Below are 12595 nucleotides of genomic sequence, written 5' to 3'. Positions count from 1 at the left end.
AGTGATTGCCACTTCTGTCAAGAAGGTGAGATAGATTGTCGTATCTGTTGCATCTGCCAGAGTTAATTGCCACATCTGCCACAAGTGAAAGAATAATTGACATCTGTTGGGGGGTTGGAGTGAGGCTGACACATCTGTCCTGTGTGAAAGAGAGACTGTGCATCTATGGTGTGTGAGAAGCTTTCACACCTGTGGGAGTACCTGGTGTTTGTGTAAGGTTTCCGCTGGGCACTACAAATGATGATTGGTTCTAATTTTACCTTCACAAAATTCAGAATACTAATCTGTGAAATGCTGTTTCAATTTCCTTTCTCAAATTGTATTTTTAATTAAGAAGCAAAAATGCAGGCGACCCTGTAGTTGAACTCAATATTCCCACAGCTTTAATATGGATGTGATCTCTCTGGTGCGTGGTACTATTGGTCAACACCATCTACATTACACTGTGGACAGTTCTATGTCAAGCAGATTCTATATCCACAATTAAAACTGCATGCATGCAGGATCCCGCTGGGGAATATTGCTTCTGCTGTCACTAAGTTCATACTGAAGGTAGGTGAATAGCTAATGATGATTTTGGGAGGATCTCTATGCATGTATCTGTTAACTGTGACTTGAGAAAATTATATTCTTCTGAAAATGTCTAGCTCTGTCAATGTGGCGTTCGCTCCTAAAACTAAAGCTTATATTTTTATGTCTCTCCTGAGAGCCATGAGCACACTATCCTGGTTGGCCCGCTGCGGAGTGCTCAGCTCTTGCCTGTAAGAGGTTCCATTCTTCAGGATCAACAGTTTTCAGGGACGGAGGCCATTCAGCCCTTCATGTCCATCCTAGTCTGTCCCAGTTGACTGTCCTCTCCCATTAAATTCAAGCCTCTCAGTCACTCATCAAGACTCCTTCTGAAATTTGAATCTACCTCCAGTATACCCGTTAGCTCAGCATTTCACACTCCAAGCATTCAGTGTAGGAAATGAAGTCCTCATATTCCTTTTGTCCTTTAGCCTGTGTCCACCCATTCTTGATCCTTTCACTGAAGCAAACAGTTTCTCCTTGCCAACTCTGTTCATGCCCTTCACTATCAAACTTCAGTGCTGTCTCTCCCATTTCAAGAACAGCATCAGCTTCAACATTCTCTATACATGCCTAGAATTTGGTAAATTTCTTCTGTGCCCTCTTTAAAACTTTTCTCCTTTAACTAAGGCACTTGGAGCTGGGTACAATACTCCATCTGAGGGTGAACCCAAAGTTCAACATGACTTTATAATTTCTCCTTAACCACTTCTGTTCTACAGAAATAACCTCAACTTGTTCGATCTCTGCAGATAAATAAACTCCACATGCTTGGTGCTGTTGAGGGAGTTATCATCCACACCCCACAATAATCAAGTCAATACCCAAGTTTACTGGTTCCTTGCAAAGATATCAGTTAGATACCAAGTTCCAAGGTTACTTAAAAATGATGACTCATCCAGTGATGATTATACTCTAGGCGTCATTTCATATGGCCTTTATCATCCAATTCTAAGATTACATGTCCCATGGATGAGCAGTTGTTGATCAAACTATGAACATTTAATGATTATTTCTTGATTGGCCTGAGGTGAGATCCATCCACCTCTCTCCCCCCCCCCCCGTCAATATCTGCTCATTAGCAAACATACGTTTAATTAAACCACTCAATCAATGTTGTATCCCTACAAAGATTGTTTGTTCTCAACAACCCTTTTGTTCATAGCCGAAACTCTTGTTGAAGTTAATTGCATTTGGAATGACCCTATGATTCAATTTATCTTAAAGAGAATGTTCCATTTAGCGGCTTGTTCCTATCCCCCACAAGCCGGAGAGCTCCACCACCAGTAGCAGGTCTGGTCTGTTTAATAAGACAGGCACATTTTGTGTCTTTTGTATCTTGATTTACCAGATGCATCAACATCCCGAATGCCTAAAAGGTATGTCCCACAATTACCTGCATAGTAAATCTCCTCTGCACACACTTCATCTTGACATCCTAATGTAGGAAAAGTGATCCAAGGCAACTTCAGGTCCAGATTACTGAAAGCCATACTTGGACTGATAGCAAAGAGATAATTTCCACCATCCAATGATTGGTCAGTAGATTGGACATCTGGTCAGTGCAGTGGAGGTTAATTTAGCCGGAGCTAGTTGGGTGGATGAGTCTATGTCAGGTGACCCTGGGAAGATGACCTTCCTGCTGAATCTCGACTTGGACCATCCCATTATCTGCCAAGTTTGAAAATTGCACCCCATGTGATATAACATGTCAGTCTGGAGACAACATTTTAGGAGAGTTTTTGGTGAGCAGCAATCCGTACCTTCACCATAAAGAGCTGCAATGCTTAGCCTTACAAGATCTGGACTGCATGCTGCTGTTTTGCTGAAGCCATTTTTCACCGCAGAGCTGCTGCTAAACCAGGTAGAAATAAACTCCCATTAAACTGTTAGGCTTGAGAGAACCTCGAGTGCATGCAGCCGGGTGACCTGCCACCATATTATCTCCGTCTGGCTTCTAGCTTGCATCAGGACTTCAAGGGTTTGTGTCTGGAAGCACCTTCTTGTTTTAAATGAAACTCTTTGTCCCATAGATCGTCCCGATCCACCGATAGATCTGGAATTAACCAATCCTCGAGACAGGAGCGTACAGTTGTCATGGATACCAGGAGAGGAGCACAACAGTCCCATTACAAGTAGGTCTTGTTCGTGTATTTGATCTTGATAGTGCATTAGGTCTCAAGTTCCGAGGAACGTCATGGGAAGCAACTTTACTTCACCCACTTAGTTTCCTTTGTTAGCTCCTATCTCACTTTCACTCTAGCCCAGCATTTAAATTAGGCCCAACTCTTGTTTCCACAGCACACTTGAATACTTTTTTTCAATATTCTCTTGTCTCTCTGTCCCCTTCCATCATATGAATAAAGGTCCCCTTACTGTAAGTGTTATTAGCCAAAGAGCCAGAAACCACCCATGTTGGTCCTTTATCCTCAGGCTGATGAATGATCGCTGTTTGTTTTCCTATCTGTTCTTTCCCCACTATGCAATAGTTCCACATTTCAGTGGTCTGAGCAACCAGTAAAGTGCAGAGTGCCAGAGTTGTGGTCATTGAGCACTGCAAACGCAGCACTGATACTGGAACCACGGTGGCATTCGGTTCAGCTGCTTGCTCTTTGCCAACTCAGCCCACAGACCTGGCCAAATACAGATACAAACGTTAAGGAGCAAAGAGCAAAACTATTTAGTGACATTGAGCTTCAGATCAACAGTGGTTTAGTTAGATGGAGAGCTCACAACTAAACTTATAATGCTGCAGTACTACTAGATTTGCAGCAACCAACAGCCACCCTTTTATGCTAAACCCTTATTAGTCCAAATTTTATTCTTCCTACTTTTTCATCAACTTCCATGAGATAAAATACACACAGGTAATTAACCAACCAACCCACACACCTTTGGGAGTGGGAGGAAATCCAAGCACCCTGGGGGAATGGGTAAACCCATTTGTTCACAAGGAGAAAGTGTACAGCATTCAAGTTGATGATTGAACCCAGATCTCTGCTGTTGTGAGGCTTGCCGCACCACTGTGCTGCCCACTTGCCGTGAGATGGCTTGGTCAGTGACAGAGCCAAAGCCTAACCAAAGGATAATGGCTGCATCTTTGGACCAGGCTACGTCATCATTATAAATTTAGTTCTGAACTCGCCATCTAGCTCAACCACTGTTGATCTGAGGCTCAATGTCACTAAATCGTTTTGCTCTTTTTTCCTTAATATTTGTATCTGACAAAATTTTATTTATCTTGAAAACTCCAGCTGCCTCTGTCTCTAGAGAATTCCATATTTCCAACATATGTGTGTGCTAAAGCAAACCAAAAGAGCACTCAAAATAACAGGCAATTTATTAAAACTGGTGAGCACCAGGAGACCAGTCAAAGCTGATCCACCCAAACTTGAATTTGGTAGAACTTTTACATTCTAAATAGATGACATTACCAGTAAAATTACATTTTTATAGCAGAATGGTGACTACAGGAATTAAGTAACAGACTAGGTTACAGAGTAAAATGATTGCCCACAGGTCTAACAGTAAATCCAATTTTCTATTACAACAATAGGTGCACACTATAACATAATTAATGAAATTCGTGAACCTTGGACGTCATTACTGCTGCATTCCATGTATTTACTTCTAAGCTTTGGCTACAGTTCTCTGTTACCTCATTACTAGCCCTCACTATTCTTTCCCCTACAACAGTGTTAAACATATGCCTGTTCGTTTTGTTTCTGATCAACTAAGTAGAAGGCTTTATGCTGTCTTGCTCTTCCCCACTCTGAGCAAGTATTTCCTTTGAATTCTATCACGTTTTCTCCCCTTTTCATTAGATCAACCTTCAGCCTCGTGAGGAAGCAAAACCCACCTACCTATGGTGGCACAGTCTGGGCTGTTGATGCACTGTACTTTGTACCCATCACCCAGCTTTGTGGAGAATGTCCCTGAAGACACTTCTGATGACTTAGCTTAACATCCGTTAACAGTGTTCAGTGTCCATTTAAAAGCAACTGTGTTACAGGTTGTGATCAAGTTGAATAGTTCTGAATCCAACTGGATGGTCACGCTTATTGGGCGGTGCCTGATCTGTGCATGCTGAGCTCTTTAAGTATCACTGGACAGTACTATAAAACCGTGTGCATTTTTGTCCTCTCTTCCTCCTCAGAGTTTGTCATTGAATATGAAGAGGATCAGTTTGAACCCGGACTGTGGCGACACCTGGCTGATGTGGAGGGGACACAAACCACTGCAGAACTGAAGCTCTCACCATTTGTCAACTACATCTTCCGGGTCATTGCTGTCAATGAAATTGGTAGAAGTGAGCCAAGTCTCCCATCGGAGCGCTACTTTACACAACCAGCAGGTAAGCTGGCACTGAAGGGCAGACTGCAAACCTCTCAAATCTGTAGGACAATGGGTGGCTTTCAAAATTCCTGGACCACCTCTTTACTTGCACGTATCTAAGAAGGATTTCTGTCAGCTGATTCTTTTCATATCTCTGGCTCTCATTTCTACACGTTCACTTTGTTGTGTCTCACACTTCATTACTCCTCTGTCTTGTTTGAAGAAGCAGTGACTATCCCCTCCTGTATCTCCTTCCTGCACACCCACCACGTTGGCCGCAATGTGCAGCAACAACATGATCTTTTCTTAGGATCAGGATGATAATGAGGTCAAGTTAGCTGCCATTGAGAAGCTGGGGCCTGTTCCATTGGCTGTTTCCAATGAATTATGCACTGGGGTGCAGTGGGATTGAATGAGGAGTGGGTTTTCCCACTTGTAGCTGGTGGAAAGACACTGTCCCACTGCTGGACTGTTCTTTTGGAGAACAGGAAGAAACAGAGCATTGCTGACCAAAGGTTGACCTTTGAAGACCAAAGTCTGTCCAGTACAGAGAAAAAGTATGAATTGGAGCCCGCAGTCTTGTTTGTTCTTTGGACTAATTCCAAGTGGATGGAAAGTTCCTCAAGATTTCCTCTAACTAGTAAGATCACAGATCTCAGCATTGATGTTGTTAGGGTCAGTCCCAGTTGTCCTTGAAAAGATGATGACAAGTTGTCCTTGAAAAGGTCATGCAGATATGAATGTTAACATATGCAGATGAGAAATAGAAGCAGGTTGGCCCTATCTTCTTGAACCTCTGCATTCTCTGCATATTAGATACTTAAGAATTATGGCCTAATGTCACTGAAGGATCGGGAGTGTATTTACAAATGTCAGCAGTGTGTGACTTAGAGAAGGCCTTGAGGACATTCTGCCTTTCTCCTTTTAGAGATATTGTCCATCGGGGTCCCCGGAACTCAGTAAAGAGCTCAGTTCAGTGTCACACACAGGGTTAATGTAGATCACAACAGCTTGTCTCAGTCCTCCAGGGCTAATCAAACAACATACCCTGGCCACTAGTTTAGCTGCTGATTAATATTGCTGTTTTTGTACCAATGCCAGACAAGGTCATTCAGTACCTCTCTCCCCACTTTTGATGCCCAGTGTTTAGGTGAGCTGTACACAGCCCCATTTTCAGTCTCAACAGTTGGGTCTCTGCGACTGATCTGGATCGAAATGAGAAAGGATGGAAAATAACCGCAGGCTTCTTGCTCCTGGTCACTGTTGAGCAGCTCAACCTCAAACCGGCCTGTGTGCTTGAAGCGTGATGACTGAGTGACATGGTATCCATATAACAAGAGTATTCTTCCCTCTATCTATTTCGGCTTGCATCTGAGTACTCCAGTGTACAATATCACAAAGCTAAACCCCAACGTCTGATTGTGGTCTTGTTATTACTTTTCACACCATGAAAGCCAGTGATTCTATCGGAGACCCGTTGTATAAATTAATCAATTTGTTGACCTTTGTACTAATAAATGACATTGTTTCTTCCAGCTCCTGATGAAAATCCGTCAGGGGTTCGAGGGATGGGGAATGACCCCAATAATCTAGTGATAACATGGGAGGTATGCCAACTCTCTCTTGGTTTGGTCTGAACTGCCTGTTTTGGATGTGTGCTTGGGTGTAAATTTGCTCATACCCATACCTCACTGTAAATGTTGACAGGGAATAAATGCTTCCAAGTACTTGCACTGTAACTGGCCCAAACCTGAACATAATCAGAGATATTTGAGGGAGTTGATCCCAGTTTGATCAGGATTGTATTGTGTCCCCAGGACCACACCTCCGTATCTGGCCCTCCCATGGTCTGTCAATGGTTATTAGAGAATTGCTCCTTTTACTGGAAACACTAGAAGTCTGTATTAATACACGTTCCTGAAATACATAATGCACATGTGCACTTAAGAGAATCTCTGAATTTCTTGTACCTTCAGATGAAAGAGCTGTCTGGAGTTTTTAAATACAGAAGGACATACAGTATAACATAGGACACTACACCACAGTACCAGTCCTTTGGCCCACAATTTTGTGCCAAACTTTTAACCTAGCCTAACATCTAACTAATCCTTCCCTCCTACATAACTCTCAATTTTCTATCATTAACGTACCCATCTAAGAGTTTCATAAATACCCTTAATATATCTGCCTCTGCCACACACCCACCACTCTCTGTGTAAAGAACGTATCTCTGACATCCCCTCTATACTTTCCTCCAAAAGCCTTAAAATTATAAACTGTATTAATCATTTCTGCCCTGGGAAAAAGGTTTCCGGCTATCCACTCTATCTATGCCTTTCATTATCTTTTATACCTCTATGAAGTCCTCCTTCACTCTAAATAGAAATGCTGTAGCTCGCTGAAATCAACTTCATAAGACCTGCCCTCTGGTCCAGGCAGTATCCTAGTAAACCTCTTTTGCCCTGTCTCTGCAGCTTCCACATCTTTCCTATAATGAGGCAACCAGAACTGAAGACAATATTCTAGGTGTGGTCTAACCAGGGTTTTACAGAGCTGTAACATTACCTTGTGGTTCTTGAACTCAATCCCCTGACTAATGAAGGCGAACACACCATACATCTTCTTAACAACCCAATCAACTTGTATGGCAGCTTCGGGGGATCTATGGAGGTGGGCCCCAATGCCCTTCTTTTCCTCTGTACTTCTAAGAACCCTGCCATTAACTCTGCACTCTGCTTTCAAGTTTGACGCTTCAAAATAAATCACTTCACAATTTTTGCAAGTTGAACTCTATTGGCCTTTTCTCAGCCCAGCTCTGCATCCTGTCAAATAACCCTATGCAAACTATGACAGCTCACCACACTATCCACAACTCCGTGTCATCTGCGAAAATTTACTAACCCACTCTTCCATTTCCTCATCCAAGTCAGTTATAAAATCATAAAGAGCAGGAGACCCAGAAAAGATTGCTACAGAACACCATTGGTCACCATCCTCCAGGCAGAACACTCTCCATCTAAGCCACACTCTGCCTTCTGTAGCTAATTATGTATACACACAGCCGAGTTTCCCTGGATTCCATATTTCCTGACTTTCTGAATGAACCTAGCAAGGGAAACCTTGTCATACGCCTTACTAAAATCCATATACACTACATACACCACTCTGCCTTCATCAACGCGCTTTGCTACATCTTCAAGGAATTCATTCAGACTCTTGGGACATGACCTAGCACTCAGAAATCCATGCTGACTATCCCTAATCAGACTCTGCTTCTCCAATTACTCATAAATTCTATCTCTAAGAATCCTCTCCAACAATTTGCCCTCCACTGAACTAAGACTCATTGGTCTATAATGCCCAGGGTTATCCTCTCTTGAACAAAGTAATAACATTTGCCACCCTCCAATCATTTGGTACTACTCCTGTGGCCAGTGAGGATGCAAAGATCATCACCGAGGGTGTAGTGATCTCTTTCCTTCCTGTAATAACCTGGTGTATATCCCATCTGGGCCTGGAGTCTTACCTGTCCTAATGTTTTTTTCCAAAGTTCTATCTCATTTTCTTTCTTAACATCACATGCTCATGCATATCAGTCTATTTTAGGCTGTTCTTAAAATCATCAAAGTCCCTCACACTGGTGAATATGGAAGTAAGATATTCATTAAGGATCTCCCCATCTACCTCCAACTTCTGGCGTATTTCCTGTTCCATCCCATGTCGATCCTAACCTCACTCTGGCCATTCTCTTGTTCTTCACATAGTGTGCATAGAATGCCTTGGGATTTTCCTTAATCCTACTCGCCAAGGCCTTCTTATGCCCCTTATATGATCTATTAATATGACTTCATAAACCATTATATCGGGTTTGTTTGGTCCCCTGTTTGAAACATCGTCTTTTAACCCTGGGACATGGGAGAAGGCTGCTTCCCTCTGTAATCCACCATTTGTGACATAATTCCATGCATTTCCCTGTGCCATAAACCCCTCCAAAATTTTTGATTAATACACCTCAGATAAAAATTAGAAGTGGGTCTACAAAAAAACATTTGTCACTTGTGGGAGAGAGTTTCACATTTTCATCATGCAGTTTTTTCTTGTGACAGACTGATTTGATTTGATTGGATTGGTGTGGGTTCTGGCTTTTAGATTCTTTTGCTTAGTTTGCAATAATCCAACCTTCAGAAAAAAATTGCTACACCTAGCTTACCTGTACTACTTAGTCCCTTGAAAATCTTAATCTAATAACCTCTCCCTTTCACTGAATACAATTCATTCCTACTTTACCCCAGAGTCCAGGCAGCATTAAAGTAAGGCTGCAGTGTATTCCCTCCAATTCATCCATAGGTGAGGCATCCTAAATCACTCACAGTGCTCCAGGTGAGGCTTAGCCAGGGATTTGTATTGACATGACAAGTTGCTCCCCTCTGAAGGCCATTATTCCATTCAGATTTTTGCTTATTTCTGTATCACCCATGATGTTTTAATGATCCATATACAGAGATCCTTCATACTGCATGCACCTCTGGTCTTATACCATTTTCAGAAGTACTTTGTTCTATCCTTTTGAGATCCAAAGTTGATGACCACACTTTACATTGAAAGCCAGTCGTCACAAATTTGCCCTTGGAGCTCAATCTCAGCACCTATCCATTCCACATCTAACACTGCATCCTCAGCAAACCAAGATACACACCAGTTCTAGCTTAGCAAACTGTTCTACCCCTGATTAATGCTACATAATCCCCATTGTTAGTGTGACGTCATCTCAGCCCAATGCACATCTCACTTGAAGGGACCTGTATGTTGCTTCCCAACCTGTTGCTTAGTTCCGTGAAAAGAAAGAATTCCCAGCATCTAGCATTGCTCCGACTCTGTGCGACTGAAGCTTTCCTGTGTTTTATCAGCCTCTGGAAGGTGTCCAACACAATGGACTAGGCCTGACTTATAAAGTCAGCTGGAGACAGAAGGTTGGTGATGATGAGTGGACATCGGTGATGGTCGCCAACGTTTCAAAATACACTGTCTCGGGCACACCAGAATTTTCTCCCTATGAGCTTAAAGTGCAGGCGTTCAACAGCTTCGGAGCTGCCCCGGAGCCAGAGGTTGTGATCGGATACTCTGGAGAAGACTGTGAGTTCAATTATTCATCATTTAGTTTGAGTTCAAATAATCTAATTTTAATGATTGACTGTTTGAAGTGACCTGTTGTTTGACTGAAGAGTTATTTACAGATTTGACTGGAGACCCACACTTGAAAGTGATATAGTTGGCTCCTTTTTTTTACCCAGTAGCCTTATGTCATGAGGGCAGTGTCCATGCAGATCCAGATGGAGATTCCCAGTCTATGTTGATCTCAGGAGAGGCAGTGACTGCAGCTGTGTAATTGGTCCCAGTGCCTGCTGGCTAAAGGGGAAGAACATCTGGAATAGTTTGCTCTTCTTGATCACCATCCACTTTAAATCCTGACAGAAGCAGGTCTGTGAATTGGTCAGATTTTTAAAGGCATTGGGTCAGAGAGTCAAACAGCCAAGAGGCAAGCCCTTCAGCCCATCATAGCCCTGCTGACCTTTATGCCCATTGCATTAGTCTCACTTGCCTGCATTCAGACCCTATTCTTCTATACCTTGCCTCTTTGAGTGACTGTTTAAATGTACCTTAAACATAGTGATTGTACTAATTCCATTACCTCCACTGGCAGAGAGTTCCAGATATCCCTCCCACCCCCTGTAAAAATATATATATATATGCTTACCCCTCAGATCCTCTTTAAAACTTTCTCTCACCTTAAACTTTTGCCCTCTTGTTTTTACTAACCCCTACCATGGATGAACTGGCCTACAAAGATTTAGCTTGCAGTCCAGGCATACTCATTGCCAAGAAAAATGATGCCTCCCAACAGTCAGCCAAATGAGGCAAGGGGGGATCCTTGCCTCTCCATGTATCTCCCAAGTAGCCTGTTTGCCAGCAGCTGAATTTCCATTTTAGCCATGCCTGTTCATTGGCTCAAGAGAGGGTAAGGCAAGAAGGAGGCAAAGTTCCAGGTAGCGTAGAAAAGGAGTCATCAAAAGTTAATACATTTCTGGGCCTGGATCTGAGGGGCGTTTTCAGATCCCTGACTTGGGAACACTGCAGTGGAAAGATGGAGGCTTCACCAGGAATGATCCCAGGAGTGCAGTTGTGAGGAAATGGTTAATCAGGCCAACATAATCTCTGCTCATGTAATCCTGCTGTTGATTTCTCTCAAATGTTCATGATAGTGGTTTGTGTAGTACTTTATAGTGACAGCAATCAGCGTTCAATTCCCGCTGCTCTCTGTAAGGAGTTTGTACATTCTTCCCTTGGCAACATGGGTTTCCTTCAGGTGCTCCAGTTTCGTCCAAAGACGTACGGGTTAGAGTTGGTAAGCTGTGGGCTTGCTATGTTGGTACCAGAAACATGGCATTCCTTGCGGGCTGTCCCCAGCACATCCTCAGACTGTGTTGGTCGTCGACACTAGTAACATATTTCACTGCATGCTTCAATGTTTGGATGTACATGTGACAATACCTTCCTGGGACAATAAAACTCTAGTTGTCTGCCATCTAGTTGACTGGAAATCCCAATGGATCGGCATCTCATTTACCAGGTCCTAATACCTGCCTTCCCATTAACAGGCCAGAACCCTGGTTCCTGCACTGCATTTAAACCTAGCAGGTTCACTGGAAAACTTGCATCACATGTTTAAAAATAAAAATGAATTGAAAGTATGATTAAAAGCTCTTTAAAGTCATTGATCTTTGTAGCAAGATAAAATTGATGTGATTACCTAAAATTAATCCCATCCAACCTAGACCAATGCATAAGGGACATTGTTGGTGCTTTGCACAATGGTTTCTCCCTGTGGTCGGTTGTTTTCTGCTTTAGTCTTGTTTCTTTTTGTTGATGAAGTATTGTATTCACCAGAGAGTAATCAGTGATGATAGGACAAAATCAACTTGAAGAGAGAAAACAACTGCAAATCTGTTTTTAAGGGACATAAGTGATGCAATTTCTGTTGGTGTTCACGTGGACTTACAAATTCCATTGCACTTACTGACTATGGGAAAATAATTGGAGTGTTTCATTTCCAGTACCGATGTTGGCTCCCAGCAACGTGCGAGTCCATGTTGTGAACAGCACACTTGCAAAGGTTCACTGGGATCCAGTTCCACCAAAATCTGTCCGTGGATTCCTCAAGGGATATAAAGTAAGTGGACGGACTGAGTTTGCAGCTCTCGGTACTGCTTCGGGTTACAGATAATCAGCTCATCCAGTCACTCGGTTGATCTACATGTTGGACGGAACTTGACAAAGACCATAGTGTCTACTGCAGTTACCTTCGAAGTTGGTTGATCACAGTCAGATATGACTGCGTCCCTGCAAATAAAAGGTCCTCAGAGGAACCAGGGGAGAAATCTCTGCTTTGTGGCATGAACGTCTTGCCTAAGTGAATTTATTGTCAAAGTACATATATGTCACCAAATACAACCCTGAGATTCATTTTCTTGCAGGCATACTCAATAATCCATGATAGAATAATATCCTTAATAGAATCAATGAAATATCGCACCAACTTGGGTGTTCGACCAGTGTGCAAAAGACAACAAATTGTTCAAATACAAAAAGAAAGAAAGAATGATAATAAACAAATAAGCAATAAATATCAAGA

The 12595-nt window shown here is 42.5% G+C and overlaps 1 protein-coding gene across 13 annotated transcripts in view; it reads left to right on the top strand.

The window, feature by feature from the left end:
• Window positions 1–12595, top strand: part of nrcama (neuronal cell adhesion molecule a) — a 421555-nt gene that overhangs the window by 347362 nt on the left and 61598 nt on the right. For all 13 annotated transcript variants that reach the window (XM_072267965.1, XM_072267972.1, XM_072267976.1 and 10 more), the window contains 5 exons: window positions 2604–2705; window positions 4727–4924; window positions 6442–6512; window positions 9813–10038; window positions 12018–12133. In XM_072267965.1, coding sequence (XP_072124066.1) covers window positions 2604–2705; window positions 4727–4924; window positions 6442–6512; window positions 9813–10038; window positions 12018–12133 — 713 coding nt within the window. The remainder of the gene's footprint in view (window positions 1–2603; window positions 2706–4726; window positions 4925–6441; window positions 6513–9812; window positions 10039–12017; window positions 12134–12595) is intronic.

This window comes from Mobula birostris, chromosome 9, assembly GCF_030028105.1.
Source record: "Mobula birostris isolate sMobBir1 chromosome 9, sMobBir1.hap1, whole genome shotgun sequence".
Lineage (NCBI taxonomy): Eukaryota > Metazoa > Chordata > Chondrichthyes > Myliobatiformes > Myliobatidae > Mobula > Mobula birostris.
The sequence above is the reverse complement of the archived record's forward strand: the minus strand, read 5'-3'. Positions and strand labels throughout refer to the sequence as shown.